General features: G+C 45.9%; 1 protein-coding gene across 3 annotated transcripts in view; it reads right to left on the bottom strand.

The window, feature by feature from the left end:
• Nucleotides 1-20,593, bottom strand: part of MRNIP (MRN complex interacting protein) — a 348,104-nt gene that overhangs the window by 302,823 nt on the left and 24,688 nt on the right. For all 3 annotated transcript variants that reach the window (XM_085617754.1, XM_085617753.1, XM_085617752.1), the window contains exons 2-3: nucleotides 15,049-15,108; nucleotides 3,444-3,541 (exon numbers count right to left, since the gene is read on the bottom strand). In XM_085617754.1, coding sequence (XP_085473880.1) covers nucleotides 3,444-3,541; nucleotides 15,049-15,087 — 137 coding nt within the window. In that variant the 5' untranslated portion in view covers nucleotides 15,088-15,108. The remainder of the gene's footprint in view (nucleotides 1-3,443; nucleotides 3,542-15,048; nucleotides 15,109-20,593) is intronic.

Raw genomic sequence — 20,593 nt, 5'->3', positions numbered from 1 at the left:
TGTTTTCGTCGTCGACTCCTATGGATGCCTGAAGAAAGATGCTGACAGGCAGTCAGTGAAGAGTGTCCGGTGGATCCCAAGGCTGGGATCAAGAAGAGAAGAAACCTGCAAGCAGAAGGGACAGAGTCAAGTTCACTAGCCAGTGACCACGTGGAACCAGGAAGGAACCAGGCGATGTCGTGAAGATTTGCAGGTGAAGGTGAAGCTTGTCGCTGCAGCCAGGAGGACCAGGAAGCGTCGAGGACGACCAGGACCAGGAGGCGAGCTGTCCCACGAAGGCTCTTGCTGTCGGCGGCGTCGAAGTTGGACTAGGACTCACCAAGCCTTGGCAAGCGGAACCCACGAAGAACGAAGGACTTGCTTCTGGTGCAGACCAGGAAGGTCTGGGGTGCTTCTTCTTTGCAGAGAAGCGGGAGCCAGTCTGGAGGAGCCAAACCAGCGCAGACGATTTCAGGGTGCGTCGTCACAAAGGCCACTAGCCAGCGGGCAAGCAACCGGACAGACGCGGCAAGCAGGAAAATGCTGAAGGGCCCCACGCAGGACTCGTGGAGTGTGGGGGGCTGATCTTCGGTGCAGATGGTGGTTGGGGCTTCTCAATCCCCGGTGCACAACTTCGAGGGTACCTCAGAAGCTGCGCTTTAAGTTACTAGCCACTTTTTCCAGGTAGCCGGTCCCACATCGCTCGTCGCCTCCACGGATCTCAGCTCTGCTGTAGATGTGGATCAGGGTCGGAGAAGTCTGGAAGTCAAGGCTCTGGTCAGGCTCTGCAGTCGGTTCCTCGTAGAACGTGGGCAAAGCAAAGGGTAGTCTCTTGATGGTGCCTGTTTGCACAGGGTAGCCACTCCTTGGCTACAAGGGAGATTCTTCAGTCTTCTTCTTTCGTCGAATGTCGAAGGTCCAGAGTTTCTGTTCAGTTTTGCAGGTTCAGGATAATCTAAAGTCTTGAGGCCCAACTCCCACTCTTATACTAATCTGGGGGGCTGGGATACCTGCTAGGTCACGCCTTATGGGTGGGACCTGGGAGGGGGTGGTTACACCCACTTCCCTTTGTCCAGTTTCGCGCCAGAGCTGGGGCTGGAGTGCCCCAGCGCCGGTTTGAACTGGACTATGCAAGGAACACCTTGTGTGCCCCAGGCATGTCTCATTCCTTTCAGCCCACTCTGCCCCAATACACTAAAGGCTGTCTGGGGAGGTGCTAGCACCTCCCCAAGCAGGAAACCTATTGTCCAGGCCTCCCTGGCTGGGATCACTCCCAGCTGCAGGAGGTCAGACTTGTGTCGTGGCAGCAGCATCCATTTTGTGATGCTGAGGCTTTGGTCAGAGGCTAACAGTTGAAGTATGATTTTAACATGTCTTTCCCTCTAGAAGGGGGGAATAATATTCTCATGTCCAGAAATGGCATGGGGGTATTATTCCACAGTGTTAGACACCTTACACGACATGTTTCGATAAAGCCAAACCATAGTTACCATAACCGTCTAAGATTATAAGGCACTTTAAGAGTATATGGTAGGCTATATCATAGAACAGCTATAAGGACTTAGTTCCGAAAGCTGCAGACAGGCTCAGCTCATGCTAGAGCACCATCTCACATGTTACCAAGCACTCTGCCTCCAGGATTGTTAAGGCCTGCCATAGGAGTGACTGATAGGTACACATGTGTCTATATGTAAGTTAGGTATAGGAATACTACACCTAAGCAAGGGGTGATTAAGAGAGAACAGCAGGGCTGTGGGTCTGATTAGCAGGCCCACAGCCACATCTAAGTCGAAAACCAGTAAAGCAAAAGCAAAAAGTGGTGGTGAACATAGAAAGCAGACCCTACTCTCCTACACCGAGGCTCCCATTCCGACGACGGGGAATGATACAAAGCATGAGAATCTATGAAAGTTCCAATACTGGGGTAACTTCTATGTCGAGGGGGACCTTTCCATAGCCCTCATATGTTCCAGCAGCTGCATCCTGATGCCTTTAATGTAGGCATGCAGCTGGATTGCACTTTTTGAAACAATGGGATTCGGGCAAGCATACAATACATTCTCAATGAGGGTCTGCTAGGCCAACTCCCATCCCCTACCCCCAAGAAGGGCACTCCATAGACAATGAAGGCATTCTGAAGAGAACAAAATTATAGGTCTGTCAAAAATATTTAATCATACTCTTATAAGACACTGAGTTAATAAAAAATGATATGGTTTAGAAAGATCTCCAATAAGAAACAAAGCCAAAAAGGCAGAGCTCATTGCCACAGGATCCTATTACCAGGAACCGCAAAACTGAACTGACCTACCTGCAGGGCACGATGGGACACAGAGCGAACAGTCAGGTTTTTAAAAGCACAGTGATAGCTGTTGTATGCTTTTACATTTCAGCCTATCAGCTAAATGCCCTTCATTCCATTTCCTCAACAACAACAACAAAAATACAAACACAGGTTCGTGAAGGATTTTCTATAGTCACTTTGATATAATAGGTGACTATTTCATTACACTGTATGCTTTAATATGAAAATTAAATGAAATTTGATTTGTTTAGCTTTTTATGGGCTGCAAACATACTTATTTTCATTAATATGAACTCCTTCCTACAGAATATTGCACAGTTGTACATACATAAAACATTTATATATATTTTGTGAAGTGCTCTAGGATCCTGTGCATGAACCGGTATTTTCAGTGCTTATGACTATTGATGAGAATCCCCTGGAAGTCAACTGGAGTTCTAGAACAGTGACAAGTTACTGTTAAAATTACAAAAAAATAATAACAAAAAGTTCACGCTGTTTTATGTATAGACAGTAACAGTCTGCTTACACTACTGGAGAACTTTCACAAAGAAGGAGAACTTTCACAAAGAAGGAGCAATTGAGCTTGGACAGGGCACCGTTAAGAGTTCTATATGGGGTGTGGAGCACTCCAATAGTAAGCTCACACTGCTAGATTCCAATAGCAAAGACAACATACTGCTAAACTAACCACACAATTGCTAGAGTTCTCTACCCAGGTTAGCACGCTATTCACACTGCTGGAGTGCTAATGCTAGCAGGAGGGAAGAGCTGCATTAAGGTTTCTAATTTATATAATATGGTAAAACAGGTCATTTTATGTGAAGCAAGACTACAACTCCCAGGTGGATAAAATAAAGTGCAGGTCCTGAGTGTTGTTTCACCGTGACACAAACCATCTGGTCATCACAGCACATTTCAAGCATTTCTTCAAATGCTTGGACTCCGTATGTGTACCCGTGCATTAAACAGCAATAAAAGAAACTACTATAAAATTACAAATCTTTGCCATCTGATAATAAGGCATCAATGATATTATATGTATACCATGGTTGGGTTACAGGAAATTAGGTCATACAAGACTGTTAGGTGGGAATATATATGTGGTCCATTTTCAAAGTACTGAATTATCCAGAACACTAATCTGAATGATACTCACCCAGCCATCATCTCAGCAGCTAGTGCCATCTCACCCTGCAGCATGTTTAATTTTTGCACATGGCATCTGCAATCTGCTCCAGAGCCCTGACCGTAAATCTACGGGGGAAATAAAACAAAGGAACAGGGACTTGTAGAGCAGTCAAGATCCACAGCATCACAATATTTTTACCCAGGCTAGACTTACCTACTTTTAAAACTGGTGTCAAGACCATCATTTAATTATTTTTTTTTTTTTAAAGCAGACTTCGGTTTGCGAAGCTCTGTGCTAGGGGATTATAAGCACTGGACTGCATGCGGGAAGGCAACGCGATTTATTTATCTATAAAAAGTTTTATATAGCACTAGCTAGAACGGGGGTATCAGAGCACTTTACAGAATCAAGAGCCAGGCAATAATCTAGACACTTAGTAACTGACGCGCAAACAATCTTAGGCTAATGTACAAACAGCAATAAATACACATGGAAAAATTAAGCAATGCAGGTGGAATACAATATGTACACAGACAGCAGCAAGGCCCTGATGGCGGTTACTGCTTAATATCAAGTCGCCACTTATGAGTCCAGTGAGAGAACGACCATTCAAGGTAAAAAGCGGCAAAACAGAAGTAAACATTCATCTGTTTAACGGGTCAAATAGAGAGACTGATAGAACCAAGGTTAAGAATTGTTCAAATGTCCCAGTATTTGTTGAGGAAAAGGCGTTTAAGGTTTCTTTTGAAACTGGTGAAGGAAGGGTTGCATCGCAAGTCCTTCGGTAGAGAGCTCCATATGCTGGTAGCGTTACCCGAGAACGAGCAAGCCTGGATAGATTTCTTTTTTAGTTTGGGAGGAACGAGAAGTCGTATGTTGGAGCTTCTCAGTGCTCGGGTTCTTCCTGCTTTAATGAGTTTGTTGTTTAAGTATTATGGGGTGTGTGAGTGAATGGCTTTGTGGGTGATACATTGCATCTTCCTTCTATAGGAAGCCATTTGAGGGTCGAGTGCAGGTGTGATGTGATCAAATCATTTAATATCAGTTATGAGCCTGGCTGCCATGTTTAGTACTGATCTGAGGGTAGCGTGGTGCGATTTCGGGGTCCCTGTGAGGATAGCATTCCCGTAGTCAAGTTGAGAGGACCAGAGATTGAACGACCCATTTGAAGTCATCCGAGGAAATGAATGGTTTGATTTTTTTAAGGTGTTTTAGTGTATACATCGCTCCTTTGGCTGAGTTTTTGATGTGTTCCTTAATTGACAAGTCTTTATCCAAGGTGAATCCTAAGGATTTATCCGAATTGGAAAGAATGAGAGTACAATTTAGAGCCTTCAGGTCATTGATCCAGTCTTTGATAGGAAGGTGGTTACTTTTGGGGGAGAACAGGATAATTTCTGTGTTGGGGGGGGATTTAATTTTAGATGGTTAGGGTTAAACCACGATTGGATATTACACAGAGTGACATTGAGATGACTGATGTCCCTGGGGGGATTTAATTTTGTAGTAGAGTGGAGTGCCATCTGCATAGAGGTGAAATTTGCTTCCAGCCTGTTTCAGGATGATAGAAAGGGGCTCCATGAAGAGATTGAACAGTGACAGGCAGAGGTTTGAGCCCTGGGGTACGCCAAGAGACCGGCATGGGTTTCTAGAGGCAACTTCTTCAAGGACTGGTGTGAAAGCGAGAGGCACACTGTAAAGCTCAATGTACAGAGCACTTGTTTTTCTGTTTATTAACAATAAATCGGTCATCACATTCAAAGTATTACATTGTATTTTATGATTTTACGAAACCAAATAAAAGTCTATCTTCACTACATTGTATTACAGTTGGTGGGTATTAGTCTGGAATTCAACAATCAGTGTCACTCTCCTTATAAAAACAGGTGGATGTAGTAGCAACTTTAATTACCAACAGCTTGAATCATGTGTTCTCTCTAGATATCGAGTCTTGAGCAGTATCTCGGGTGGGGTTGGGGAGTACATAAGCTTTCTGTATATAGGTTCCATTTTACACAGACCCTCTCCCACTTTTGGGGGCATCCTCTACTTTCGTATACTGCTCTTTCGGCTTCCATGCATTGATCCAAATCTCTTTTCCAACCCTCTAGGGTAGGGGCGGATATCGCCCACCAAAGTTGCACTACATTATGTTAGGCTACCATCATGCCCGCACAGAGTACTCTTAAACTACAATGATTCTAATTGTATCTCTAAGATTTAGAAGGATCACGGAATACACCTATATTACACAGTTCCTGCTTAAGTAGCAAGTTAAGGAATACCAACTTGGAGAACCTCTAGGGCCAGATAACCATACAAGTCGCAAAGTCAGAGGTTTTGCACCGGAAAAATAGTGTTCTGTCATGTACCAAACCCATTTTGCGATTCAGTAAGGCTCTTTCGTAACACAAAATGGGTTTACCGACTCATTCTAAATCATAAATAGGAAGGGACATGAAATGAGCATCCCCTTTAATTTAGAATTCACAATAAAATGTATCAGCGGTAACTGCAATTGCACACAATTAAACAGTTACAGTCTCCTCAAATGAGGTGTTAACCCATTTGTAAAGGGGAAGCTGTCAACCTTGGAAAGCTTACACTTTAGGACATGCCTCAAAGAATCGCCCACTCGCTATGGCGAGTCAGATGTTATCAGGGAGACCTATTTTTAGGGACTACTGGCCCGGTCTGGCGAGACACTCCAGATGACAAAGAACAGCCGTTCTTATAATTTGGAAAGTGAAAGAATAAAACGGTCTTTAAATCTTGTTACATTTGTTGTGCATTCAAACAAAGAGGTCAGATTTCAGCTTATGTCTTCTTACAGAATTTTCATTATTTTATCCTGGAGATAGTGTTTACAAAATCCTCTAACTTTGCAGTCTGAGAAAGAAAATTAAAGCGAACTGTCTGACAATCTTGCTGTGTGTATTGAGAGGCTATAGGAAGTCACTTTATTTCTATAAAATAAAAAGAAATTGTAAACACCCTGTAAAAAAAAAAAAACTGTACAAATATTTCAAACTTTATTTCAGTAGTTTGGTCAAGTAAATTATTCAAGTCATTAGACCTGCAGGTCTAGTAAAATGTTTATGATTTTTAAAGGCCTGCTTTAGGAATTTTGTTGGGCAGAGCAGGCAGAACAACTGCCTTCTCCCTTCCCAGAATATGTACTTTTTTTTCTCTTTTTTTCTTTTTTAAGGCAACACGAGTTCCCATAAGGGACACTGGCTGCTTTATAAAAAAATATATATATAATATATAGGTTTCTTGTTTGGAAATGCAAACACATGGATGGTAGTTGGCTGTTCCTTGCAGGTCACCATCCCTCGGTTTGCAGCCAATCAAAAGGGATCGCAAATAGCATTCTGCCTAGTATTCATAAAGCAGGTTATTCTGCAACCCTCGGTGACTAGAGAATTTTGCAACACAACCTATTACTATATAGACTGCATTGGAAAATTACACATGTTGCAAAACGTTGGTGCGCAATTTGCAAACTGTCTGTTTGCAGATGGGACCAGAGTCCCACAAATCACGATATTCAGAGAAAGTCAAGTAAAACAGGTTAGCAGGCCTGAGGAAGTCAGAAATCTCTCAGTCCCTGCAGGACTTGCGTCTAACATTAACCTAGCCATTGCTGGTATATGTTTTATTTAGCACTTCATCATCCAGATAAGCTAACCATGTGATTCAGATAAGTGGTCTGTGGGCCCATATCCTTATGAATAACATGTGGAGAAGAGGAAGGCAAGGAGGCGAATGGAAGAAAAGCACATATAAGTTGTAATAAGTATGAGCTAAGGAAGAGAAGCAAAAACTAGACGAGGTTGTAAAAGCTAACCTCCTAAAAATCTGCAAAACAAGAAGTTTTAAAGTACTTTGGAAGAACAACCTGGAAGGTTGTTTTCACATTTCGAATGTAGAGTTCCAACAAACTACTGCTCCAGTGAAGACAGTTTTGTTTCTGAGACAGCTTGTTTGGCTTTAAATGTTGGCGTTTCAAGGCTTGAGGATGTTCTTCTCAGGCTTCCTGGACCCCCAGATATTGACAGTATGTTAAATGAATAGGTTTTGCTCAGGTTAAGAGCCTTGTAGGTACAATCGGTCAGTTTAAATTTAATTCTTGTAACACCTGCTGACTCACTTTGGAAAATTCCTCAGCTTACCCTAAAGGCCAGTTCAAAAGGGTAATTTAACAGAACCACAGGAACTTTAGGGGAAAAAACTGTCACAATTATATCTCCAACAGCTTTGTCTAAAGTTAGACATATTCAGCCAAACAGCACAGAGTTACGCAGACAGACCCTTCAGCTTTTGACGATTTCATAAATTTCTATTAAGGTGCGATAATTCCAAAGGACCAATATGATCACAATTTCTACTTCATCGGCCACAATAAAAATATACTGTCTCCCTTTAGTGTTTGTTTTCTTACTTTTGAAAAAGCTGCTTGTCTATTGGCTCTCCGCACTTCCAAGAAAAACAAAACCAAAGACACAAGAAAGAAAAGGGAAAAACAGAAGAAAACAAAAAAGAAATAAACACACCGCCACCACAACTGGGAGACTGTTTACATGGTTTTGTAGGTCTCGCCTGTGCGCATGCGCTGCTCTGCGAGGCTTCTAGTAAGGACTTTTAACCCAGAGCACACGCTTGTGCTTTTTTTTTTTGGCTCACACGCTATTGGCCTTTGCGTGCGTCTTTCTAAGAAAGACAGCAAGCAATTGGCCAAAGGTGGGTGCATGTCCCACCTTCTCCCTCCCCTAGGCCTAGGGAGCTCGGGAGCGAACAGCAGCGCTGCCGGGTGCCAGCTGCATACCTGACAATCCTTGCAGTGCGTGCGCACCGCACTTGTTCTCCCGAAGCGAACCCATTCGAGCATCTAGAAGTATGCAGACTTGTCAACGCAAAATGACAGAACTATGCAGAATTTTTCTCTGCAAGTTTGTTTACCTTCTGCAACATCACTTGCCTTAAAAGTCTAAATTTTCACCCAATTATAGCAAAGGGTACTACTTCACAGGCTTTGTTGAGTTAAAAAGTGTTAGACAAAACTTGGTAAATGTTGCGAAATATATCCTCTGCGCAGTTAGGCCTGCTCTGATTTGGTGCCGAGTGTTGGAGGTCGGTGGAGTTCTCACGAGCTTCAACATCTGAAGACAGGGATTTAATTTTAAAACCGTGTCTTTGATGGTGCCAGATTGCATCATATTTCAAAACACGAAGGCAATTACGAATGCCCCCGTTCCAAATAGCTTGGGTAGAAACACAACGCCCCACCCTAAAGCTTGGCGAGACCGAAATGACGCACCATTTTCAAACTCAACAACTTGCAAATCAGTGTACATCTTAAATTACAAGTCTACGTGCCAGCCCGTGACCGTAACAAATTAACTACACACAATGTCCAACAATTAAACATTCACTCTTATAAAAACTACATCTGCTGTGTTCAACACTCGTCCCACCCTACCAGTAGCTTAGAAGACAGGAGAGCAGATAACTCATCAGTGCTGTGTGCACATGGAGTTTCCATTTTGAGGAGTGGCCCACCAGCTTCAAGCCAGCCGGTAAGAGTCACCGCTTATAGGTTACACAGCTGATTTTATTGTTAACGGACTGTACCATGCCGGATCCTGTTAAAGGGGTGACAGAACGCCAGCAATGATCTTCAGGGCTTTTTTCTTCGGCAGCTGCAATTAGCCCGCCGTGGATTTTTGATGTCTTCCGACAATCTACATAGTTAATAATTATCTTAGCTGTCATATCTTGTTAATATGGAAAAAGCATTAAACGGCATTGTGATGCAGCGCTGCCGGGCATACTAGGCGAGTACCGGTCAAGAATTTCCTCTCAAAGGCAGCAGCACGACTTTGCATACCCCCAAGAGCAGATATTGGTAACAGCCACTAGCTTTTTAATCACTTTTGTAAGGAGAGAAACTTGACCCTACCAATCATTTAAATCAAAATTGTGCCCTTTTCTATACTTAATTAAAAAGAAAAAAAATAGGCTTTTCATTGTCAGAAAGGATCTTGGGGAGTAAAAGAATTACGTACATACATCAATGCTATGTTCAATGTAATGATTTCTCCAACTGCATCTTTACAGCAATTTATTAATCGTGCATATACGATACAGGTAATAAAGTAGCAGGGTGGGTTTATAAACATTGATTCTCTCAGCTTTCTGTCTAACATGTAAGCGAGCACAGTGCGGAGGGAATATTTCGATAATCACTATAAAACACTTATAGGGTCCCAAAGGCGAGACCAATGCTTGTTTTTCTTCTGCTTTGCAAAGCAGTGTCTGTTCACCCTGCTGTGGACCATGCCCTATAAAGGAGAGGAATGTCACAGAATGAAAAGCAAAAGTGTTATTTCCGACCAATTGCCCACCAGCCCTGCTGGGGCAACAGGCATGTCTCTTTCCAGTTATTTTGTTTAACTGTGCAGCATACCATGACAAGCTGTGGAGATACAACACAAGACAACATAAATACGATCTCCAAATGGCCAATTTTCAAATAAATTTCAGGATCATAGGAATTGCTGTTGCATTGCTCTCGAACTAGTACCTTTTTGTATTGTATGTTTGCTGGCCATAGATGTTTCTTGAAACGTACAGATTTTTTTCTTCGTGGCTTCACAGGCCAGTGGGTAAAGATATCTTAGCGAGTGCCACTACAAATGTGAGAGATTTTTTTCTGGGTCAATAACTATTGCATTTGTTTTGAAGCTATTTTTTAAGTTTAGATTTATAAGGCATAATGGCATTAGATCAAGCCTACCAGACAGCACAGCTGTCTGGTTGCTAAATACATATTGCAGGCTTACCAAAAGCAGAGGGGTTTGCAGCTTGTCCATTGCTTACCATTGGTTGGCTTTACTGTCATTTTCACTTGTTTGCTACTTATTTGATGGCTTACCTTAACCATCTAGTCCCTCCCCTGGGGCTTCAATTTACTTATGTCCTCCCACTGCTCACTTCTAGGCAACTACTTTTTTATTTTGCCTTAAGTACTCCACAAGAGTGCATGTGTTTTCCTGCTGTCTTCCTAGAGTGCTTCTCTTCCCATCACTGGGCTCCGTGTTTCTCTTTCTCTCATCTGTGTGCTACTTCCCCACCCCTTACGTGATGTGCTCACCCGTTTGTTCTTTCATGCCCCCCAGCTCCATATTGCTCTCTCTCTCCTGCTTTTCTTCCTCCTGCTCTCCAGGTTGCGCTCTCTCTCGCCCGTTTGCGTTTACCTGTCCCCCAATTTCGCCCTCCTTGTTGCTTTTTGATCACCCTCCAGTCATGTTAATAAAATTTTTTTTTTTTTTAAACTGCTTCTTTTTGTAGGTGCACAAAATGGTGCAGGCAACCTCATCATAGGGGCTTTTTTATTTTTTTTATTCTACTTTAACCATACTGCACAACACTGGGGATGGTATTCAGCATGGCCAAACACCATTGTGTTTATGTTTTAAACCAGTAATTTATTTAAACATGACCTTAGCAGCCATAGAACTCAGACTACAACTCCCAAATTGTATTAGGATTTTAACATGAAAGGCCATGACCAGACAATTGTGTACCTGATGACATGGAATCACCTGCTAATCGCATATATATGCATGTTTCTCATTATGCCAAGAGAAACCTCTGTGCTCCCCAGGTGATTTGGAAAGGGTCTTGAGCAATGTGCACCTTTTTTCAAGCGGATCCTTGTTCAGTGGTGAAATTATTAGTTAAAAAAATGTTTGGATATTCGCAGAAAAGTTGCTGAATTTCATTGCACTCTGCTCCTCTCCTACCGTCTTGAAACGGTATCACATTTCTATATAAAGTGTGCATGCATCTCAGTTGTGACATATTAATAAACAAGCTTGCGGGGGAGGAGCCAAGATGGCGACCGGGACGGCAGCGTAGACCCCCGGCTCCGTGAGCCTCCGCATCCCGCACGGATATCCTGCCTGAGATCCTCAACTTGTGCTACGTGGTCGTGTTTCTGAAGGAGAGGGGCTCCCGACTGTGTGACTCCGAGGTTTCTAGCCGTGCTATCGCCGGAGAAAACTGCATCTGAACTTTGCGGCCTGTGCGGCCCTGGAGCCGGGACATCGAGTGGACGCCGTGGCCGGGTGGCAGTGCGACAACAGCGGCCGGTGGTGACTGGGTGGAGTCGGCCCACCGGAGCGGTGCCAAACTCGGCCTACATTTCGGCGTGGTCACTTCTACTGCCCAGTGTAGCTGACCGAGTGCATGACCGGGGGTGCAAATCTTAGATCCTCCGGTGACTGCCCCTGCCTTGCTGGTGAGCTGCCCGGCCGCCGTCCGTATCCTGCCCCGATCATTGCGGGCCGCCCCCGGATTTCTACGGGAGCTGGTCCGTGGTGGGGACGACTGTTGCCCGTGACCACGGATAGTTTTTTGCCTGCCCCCGGAACCCGGTCACCCGCGACGGGGACATCGCGACGCTTGCCCTGGGGTCCCGGCCCCGGTGTGGGTCGGGCATACTTGGCGGCCATCTTGGGTCGATGAAGCCTACCATCCTGTCCGCTGGGCCGCAGCGGGCCTGTGAGCGTACGAATTTTGGGAGTGTGGCGGCGAGATCACAGAGAGCTGAGCTGGGGTACGGCGACCTCCTCGAGGCTCTTGGTACTCTTCACTCCTCCTTGGTTCATGGTTTCGTGATCTTGGGGAGTAAGCTCGATGGTGTGGCGTCGGAGTTGGGGCAGTGGCGGCCCGCCTGTCCGCACGAACACAGAGTCTACCCACACTGCGCGCAGGAGGACGCTGTGGCGGCCCCCCCTGAGGTTAGTACACGACTGGACGCCCCGGCCAGTATGCTACAGTGTGTTCGATCTTCTGAGGGCCTGATCTGTCCCGGAGGCGTTGGACCTGAGTGGGATGTGGTGGCCTCATCCCGTGCATGCCCTCCTGCGACCCAGAGACAACTCCAGCAACTAATGTCTCTTTTGGCTGCTTCTGCCTTCCTGAACCTTGCGTGCAGTGCAGATCCTAGGGCAGCACTTGGAAGCCTGCTTCCTCACGCGGCGGACTGTGTTGATGCTCAGAGACTTCCACCCCACCTGTGTGCGTCGCTTCTCTGTCGTTGTTGGACATTCCTCTGCCTAGGAACATTGGGTATGGTGCTGGGTCGAGGGGTTGGCATGGGCAGAATTCCACTGAGTGGTCAGGGATGAGGCTGGCCCCTCGGGGGTGGTCGCCTAGTGGACGGGCGGGCTTGGGGTGGTGTGCTCTCCTGACATGGCTACTGGCACAATAGACGCATAATGCTCCCCATCGTGGTTTGAGAAGATTGTTTTTGTGCTGTTCCTTGTTCACTTTAGGGGAACCTTACCGTGCGGGAGGGAGAAGCCGGGGGTCTGTTATGAAGGCCCTCCTCCAGTTTATACATACTTTCTCTACCCCCCCGTCTGGTGGGGGTCCTTTCCTACTTCTTTTTCCCTATTCTCCTACATTTCGGGTCTGATTCCAGGGCGACAGGCACACTGCTGGGGGGGGGGGCCGTACTCATCTGCAGAGGTGCAGGGTGGGGGGTTGGGGGAGGGGACTCTGTATTCCTTCATCTTTTTCCATGGCCTCCTTTTTCTTCTCTGATTCTTTTTGTCTTTCTTTTTCTGGGATCAGCGTGATACACCTCCTTTTGCTATGCCTCGTTGCCGTTCCATGTGTTCACACCTTCCGGGGTGTTCTTGGGGAGTTCTGGCAGGGGACTGTGGGCGCAGCTGTAGACTGTGTTTTTCTCCATCCTGATGTTCTTGTGTTTGCGCCATTGACCGAATAGATTGCTGTAAATCGCTAACGTTCATTACTCTGCATATCCGTGATCGTTGTTTTAAAATTGCTTGTCACCTGATCCTTCTGCCTTGTTTCATCATAAAATGAAAACCTTTTTCTCCTGGTGCCCTACTTACGCTGTTCACAGTATTAGTAGTACGATGTTGCTCCCTGAAGTGCTGCCTGTGTTTATACTTGTCGTTATTGCTCTGATTGCTTAGCGGCCGGCCCCGGGGGGTTGTAGGCCCATACTTGTTCTTATTGAACTATCAATAAAGGTTTTCAAAAAAAAAAAAAAAAAAAAAAAAAAAATAAACAAGCTTGCTTATTACAGAACAGAGCTCATTCGTCCATCCCCTGTCTCCTTCACCATCTTCATGGAGCACAACCCAGAAATTAACACTCCGGGATTATCATCTTCTTTGCTACTACTTAAACGTCCCTCAGAAAACAGAACTATTTAAAAAGTAATAAATAAGTCTTGGATCAGCTCATGTCAGGGAAAGGAGGAGGGGCTGCGTGGGTCGGGGTCTATGGGGGCGACAGAGAACAAAAAAAAAATGTTTTTAAAAACTTACCTGCCGCCCTCCAGTGTCGCGCTCTTCCGCTCCTCTCCTCTGCAGGCAAAGGCTCCCAGACTGCCCTTCCATCAAAATTAGCCAGAGCATGAATTTGCGCCCCCAGACAGACTGGGAGCCTGAGACTGCTCTCTCCAACCCGGTAACACAGCTCGGGTAGGAGAGAGCTCCAGTGCGCATGACGGTTTGGCCGGCTATAGACGTCCGTCTACACAGTCATGCGCACTAATAAATAGTGCACTGTGCCCACCAATCCCCCTTCTGTACTGTCACCCCTGGTCCCACCCCCAAAACTCGGCACACAGTCAGAAGAAAAATAAAACTAGTTTTATATTTCACTTCTTTGAGGGTGCTGGCGGGGGGAGGAACACTCCTCCGCCATAGGGCAGGAGCCGCTGCTGAAACAGTCAATAGAGTAACATCATAAAAAAACAATTACAACGTCAAAAAACACAAATGTGTGCCACGAACTTTTCATTTTGGGGCCACTACGTTTTCTAATCCAAGCTGCAATATCCTGAGGGGTCTGGCTCAGCCATCACTTCAAGCTCGACCCCCACCCCCCTCAAAGTCCCCGCCACCGTTTGTTTGGCAGGACACCAATTCTTCATTCTACACAAATTCCTGTTTTTGCCAGTGCGCTAAGGGTTCAAAGCTCAAGAGACTGCCCAAGGACGCAGACCCAGGAGAATGCTCCACCACCAAAGACATGAAGAGTGCACAGAGATGTCCTAATAGAAGGTGTGAGATCAAGCTGAAAAATGTGATGGGGAATGAATCAGTTAAGCAGCCCTGTGTGTGTAAATATTTTTGTGATGAAGGTGTGTTTTGCAAGAGCAACATTTCTCACAGTCTCTGCCACAAACCTATCACCAACTCATTAGTCGTCGGATGCAGGCTATATAAATCTGTTTTCATGCTACTGCTTAAGTATTTAATAATACCAGCCCCCGAATAGGCATGATTCTGTGCCCTGTATCCTCCTTATGTCTGAAATGCTAGCTCAAGCTCCTGTGAAGTAAAGGGAACATCACCAGAGAAGCCATCTAGGCAACAGAGGGCATGTTCTTGAACTCTGGAAGCTCAAACTATGCTGCACAAGACTGGGCCAGATCCACACCCTCCCCAACCTCTGGGAGGGCTCCTTTACCAAATGCCCATGACCCCATATAAGTAAGCACACGTAGAGGAACCACAATGGAAGTAATACCCACTTCAATTCTGAGAAAAAATGACCAGATGCACACAGCACCCCTCACCTTCAGGAGAGACTGCTTTTCTCCACACATTTTGCACATCCATTTGTTACTCTTCTTTACCTAAAGGAACAAGAAATGGTCTTTTATTGGCATGCAACTTTGCTCTTATTTAATTTTTCTGCTTGCTGAAATACAACACAATAGACCAGTGTTTCGCAAACCATGGGTCGCAACCTAATGGTTGGTTGCCAGCAGATTGTTATGTGGATCACAAAAGTTTAAGCAACAAATAACGGTGCCTTTAAATTCATAATTTATCTGGTTACATTTGCTGCATTTCAAAGACAGTGGTGAATTGCTACTTATTTTTAGGGCCAAGACTATGAGAGCATCTTGCTTATGAAACACTCATGTATTCAAAAAGGGCTTAGAACCATTCTATTCCTTAATATTTGATGACTTCATGTCACTGTTCTTTGCAGCCTCTTTAATGGGCTGGTGCAAGCAAAATGTTATTTCCGATAATTTCTGTGGAGCAGGGAATAAGCACACTTTGATTCAAGTTAATTTGTGCCCGTCCCCTGCTCCTGACATAATTTTGGTACTATTTCTACCTCCCTCCACTCCCCCTGCTCCCTACATAGCACTTGCGCTTTATTCTCGTTTTATTATTTGTAACCAAGCTGTACAGCCATGCTTCTGTGCAACATGGCTAAAAGACATTTGTAAATTGTGTATATTAAAGAATATTTTATCCCGACAAGTATGCATAGAGCCATAAATCTGCGACACCAACAAAATGCTCTGAACAGAATGCTTTGAAACAAGTCGTGAACGGTACTTGTGACAGCAGCCCCTTGCGATGCTGCATCTGTAGCAACCATGGCATTGCTGATTGGGTCCCATCAGTCCCTTTATTAGGTCTCGCCTGAGCTAGCGCATGCGCTGCTCTGCGAGACATTTAGTTAGAGAATTTTTAAAGTGCTACCAGAGGCTTTTCCTGGCCTCAAGCTTGCGCTCACGAGCGCGTGCACGCGCGCAGCCGCCATCTGTCTTTCCTCCATCTGGCCGTCATGGCTCCTAAAGCACAGCGCTCTCCCAAGCGCCTCACTCTGCCCCTCCCCACCACAGAGCACGTTTGCAGCCCCTGATCCAACCAGACATGAGGTAGACGGGTGGCAGCGTTTAATACCACAAAATATCGGGGCTCCTTTTAAAATATGCTGACGGCCGCTGCAGTTCCTTCCACCCGAGTAGTAATGAGCGCACTTTAAAAAAAAATGTATCTAGGTATGAAAGTGCTATAAATGTATTGTCTACTGTACACAACACGCAATGTCAATAATTGATAGATAAATAAACCCATTTTAAACTTTGTTTCTGCAGGCAATGCTTACAGAGATGCAAAGTTTACAATTAACTAATGTATTAGCACACACTAGTATATCATCCAGCTCACCCCATGGCACTTGGGCTAAAATCGGCCACTCCTGTTTTGTAGCCAACAATGCTGTGTGTGCTGACAGGATTTCAAAGCCCAGTTTTATGAAGGAACAACGTGAAACTACAAATTCCAGAATGCACGTGGTACAGCGCTAGGGTTGGCTAATGAGGACTGTTGTCAACCCTTTTCTTTTCACAACGCTGCATCCGTGCTTGATGGCAAAGCGTAATTACCACACAGGTTCTTAGAATTGAACATTGCCTTGTGGCATCTGCCACCAGGGGACAATTATTCAATGTGCGCTCTGTGTGTGGAGCCAGAACCCCCTCTCTGCGGCTGACAAACATTGTTCCGCATGAGACAGTAAACAAAGTAAAGTCCATCCATTCCTTTTGGATTACAGAGATGCACTCAGTTTCCGGAGTCACAGCTCTCATTAGAACGGGGGTTTCCTTAGTAGGATGTCAGTAACAAGCATTGGAATAGCCAATAGGTCTCGCCTTTGGGACCTTATAAGTGTTTAGCCATGCAACAGTTGCTGTTGTTGCACCAAGGATATTGTGATGCATAACTAAACACTTATACGGTCCCAAAAGCGAGACCTATTGGCTATGCCAATGCTCGTTTTTCTCTTCGAGTGACAGGCTAGCTAAAATTGTTTACGTTGTTTGACCACATCAGAGTGACTGTGTGTTTAGCCAGAGACCATATTGTGGCAGTTCGACAGCTCGCCAAACTGACCGACATAACCTGGTTTTTATGATGGTAACACCTTCAGCCAACCTTATTTGCAGACATCCACATACCTTGATGGAAAGTAAATGACCCAGAGAGATGTGAGAAGTTGGCCTGATGTATGATGTCACTAGTTCTAGTGTACACCTTATATCAGTCCAAATACCCTTATGGTGATTGGTTGTAAAGTCAACCTTATAGACCAGCTATCCTAGTCGTAGCATGGACAAGAGCAGTCTTAGGCTAAACTCTGAATGGCATGTGAAGCCAGCTGTGATACCATATATAATCCCTTGAATACCAAATGAAAGGACACCACAACAGATATATATATAAAATAAAGTGTATTTATTCTAAGCAAACCCTCAGCACTCTTTATGAGATTAGAGGTAAGTACAACACAGTCTTATTAATGCATACAGTAAGTCACACAGGTAAGTAATACAGTTAGGCCCTAGGGGCCACGCAAACCATATACTAAGTAAGTGGTATAAGAACCACTGTCACGGAAATAGAATAGGCCTAGGCCTAGGGAATCGCTGGGGCTACACTACACTAGCGTTAGTTAGGAAGTGGGAGGCCCACGGGATTCGTGTGCAGAGTGGAAACACTCACGCGTAATGCGTAAATGTCAATAGCAATAGTACAGTTTAGGAAACGGTAGATTTAGGACACTTCCGGAGTAGCTAGGAAGTTGAGACTTGAAAACTAGACACTAGGATAGTCACTATCCTGATGAGCACCGGAGTACCCAAGTTACCTAGCCCACAGGCTGCGGGTGCATAGGGGTGAAGATGCGTCGTTTTCGTCGTCGACTCCTATGGATGCCTGAAGAAAGATGCTGACAGGCAGTCAGTGAAGAGTGTCCGGTGGATCCCAAGGCTGGGATCAAGAAGAGAAGAAACCTGCAAGCAGAAGGGACAGAGTCAAGGTCACTAGCCAGTGACCACGTGGAACCAGGAAGGAACCAGGCGATGTCGTGAAGATTGCAGGTGAAGGTGAAGCTTGTCGCTGCAGCCAGGAGGACCAGGAAGCGTCGAGGACGACCAGGACCAGGAGGCGAGCTGTCCCACGAAGGCTCTTGCTGTCGGCGGCGTCGAAGTTGGACTAGGACTCACCAAGCCTTGGCAAGCGGAACCCACGAAGAACGAAGGACTTGCTTCTGGTGCAGACCAGGAAGGTCTGGGGTGCTTCTTCTTTGCAGAGAAGCGGGAGCCAGTCTGGAGGAGCCAAACCAGCGCAGAAGATTTCAGGGTGCGTCGTCACAGAGGCCACTAGCCAGCGGGCAAGCAACCGGACAGACGCGGCAAGCAGGAAAATGCTGAAGGGCCCCACGCAGGACTCGTGGAATGTGGGGGGCTGATCTTCGGTGCAGATGGTGCTTGGGGTTGGGGCTTCTCAATCCCCGGTGCACAACTTCGAGGGTACCTCAGAAGCTGCGCTGTAAGTTACTAGCCACTTTTCCCAGGTAGCCGGTCCCACGTCGCTCGTCGCCTCCACGGATCTCAGCTCTGCTGCAGATGTGGATGAGGGTCGGAGAAGTCTGGAAGTCAAGGCTCTGGTCGGGCTCTGCAGTCTGTTCCTCGTAGAACGGTCGCAAAGCAAAGGGTAGTCTCTTGATGGTGCCTGTTTGCACAGGGTAGCCACTCCTTGGCTACAAGGGAGATTCTTCAGTCTTCTTCTTTCGTCGAATGTCGAAGGTCCAGAGTTTCTGTTCAGTTTTGCAGGTTCAGGATAATCTAAAGTCTTGAGGCCCAACTCCCACTCTTATACTAATCTGGGGGGCTGGGATACCTGCTAGGTCACGCCTTATGGGTGGGACCTGGGAGGGGGTGGTTACACCCACTTCCCTTTGTCCAGTTTCGCGCCAGAGCTGGGGCTGGAGTGCCCCAGCGCCGGTTTGAACTGAACTATGCAAGGAACACCTTGTGTGCCCCAGGCATGTCTCATTCCTTTCAGCCCACCCTGCCCCAATGCACTAAAGGCTGTCTGGGGAGGTGCTAGCACCTCCCCAAGCAGGAAACCTATTGTCCAGGCCTCCCTGGCTGGGATCACTCCCAGCTGCAGGAGGTCAGACTTGTGTCGTGGCAGCAGCATCCATTTTGTGATGCTGAGGCTTTGGTCAGAGGCTAACAGTTGAAGTATGATTTTAACATGTCTTTCCCTCTAGAAGGGGGGGATAATATTCTCATGTCCAGAAATGGCATGGGGGTATTATTCCCTAGTGTTAGACACCTTACACGACATGTTTTGATAAAGCCAAACCATAGTTACCATAACCGTCTAAGATTATAAGGCACTTTAAGAGTATATGGTAGGCTATATCATAGAACAGCTATAAGGACAAGGTTCCGAAAGCTGCAGACAGGCTCAGCTCATGCTAGAGCACCATCTCACATGTTACCAAGCACTCTGCCTCCAGGATTGTCAAGGCCTGCCATAGGAGTGACTGATAGGTACACATGTGTCTATATGTAAGTTAGGTATAGGAATACTACACCTAAGCAAGGGGTGATTACACGACCTTGCCCCAGCTGAGTGATCAGCCAGTTGTGTCAAAATGGAAGGCCAGGCCAGGGGTGGCAGAATACATGCTGCAGCCCCTGGTAGGCCTAGGGTACACCTATGCCCTGGGTACCTAGGGTACACTGTACAGGGGCCAATAAGGTGATCCTATCCAAATGGGTTATGCACCTAAAGTACATAGTATTAATTTAGAGAGAGAACAGCAGGGCTGTGGGTCTGATTAGCAGGCCCACAGCCACATCCTAGTCGAAAACCAGTAAAGCAAAAGCAAAAAGTGGGGGTGAACATAGAAAGCAGACCCTACTCTCCTACACAACCCCCCCCCAAACTTAGGGACATTAAACTAACCTTGACCAGTTGAGTCTTCATGTTCTAAGTGGAAATATCTGGAGAGTCCATCTGCATTGGCATGGTCAGTCCCAGGTCTATGTTCCACTGTGAAGTCCATCCCCTGTAGGGAAATGGACCACCTAAGAAGTTTGGGATTTTCACCCTTCATCTGATTTAGCCACAAGAGGGGCTTATGGTCTGTCTGAATCTTGAAGTGAGTGCCAAACAAGTATGGCCTCAGCTTCTTCAGGGCCCAAACCACAGCAAAGGCCTCCCTCTCAATAGCTGACCAACGTTTCTCTCTAGGGGTCAGCCTTCTACTTATAAAAGCAATGGGCTGGTCTTGACCATCTACATTCAGTTGTGAAAGAACAGCTCCCACACCTAACTCAGAAGCATCTGTCTGGACAATGAACTCTTTGGAGTAGTCTGGACTTTTCAGAATAGGTGCACTGCACATGGCCTGCTTCAGGTCATCAAATGCTTTTTGACAGCTTACTGTCCACTGAACTTTCTTTGGCATCTTCTTGGAGGTCAAGTCATTAAGTGGTGTCACTATGGACCCATAGT

The sequence above is a fragment of the Triturus cristatus genome, chromosome 7, assembly GCF_964204655.1.
Source record: "Triturus cristatus chromosome 7, aTriCri1.1, whole genome shotgun sequence".
Taxonomy (NCBI): domain Eukaryota; kingdom Metazoa; phylum Chordata; class Amphibia; order Caudata; family Salamandridae; genus Triturus; species Triturus cristatus.
The sequence above is the reverse complement of the archived record's forward strand: the minus strand, read 5'-3'. Positions and strand labels throughout refer to the sequence as shown.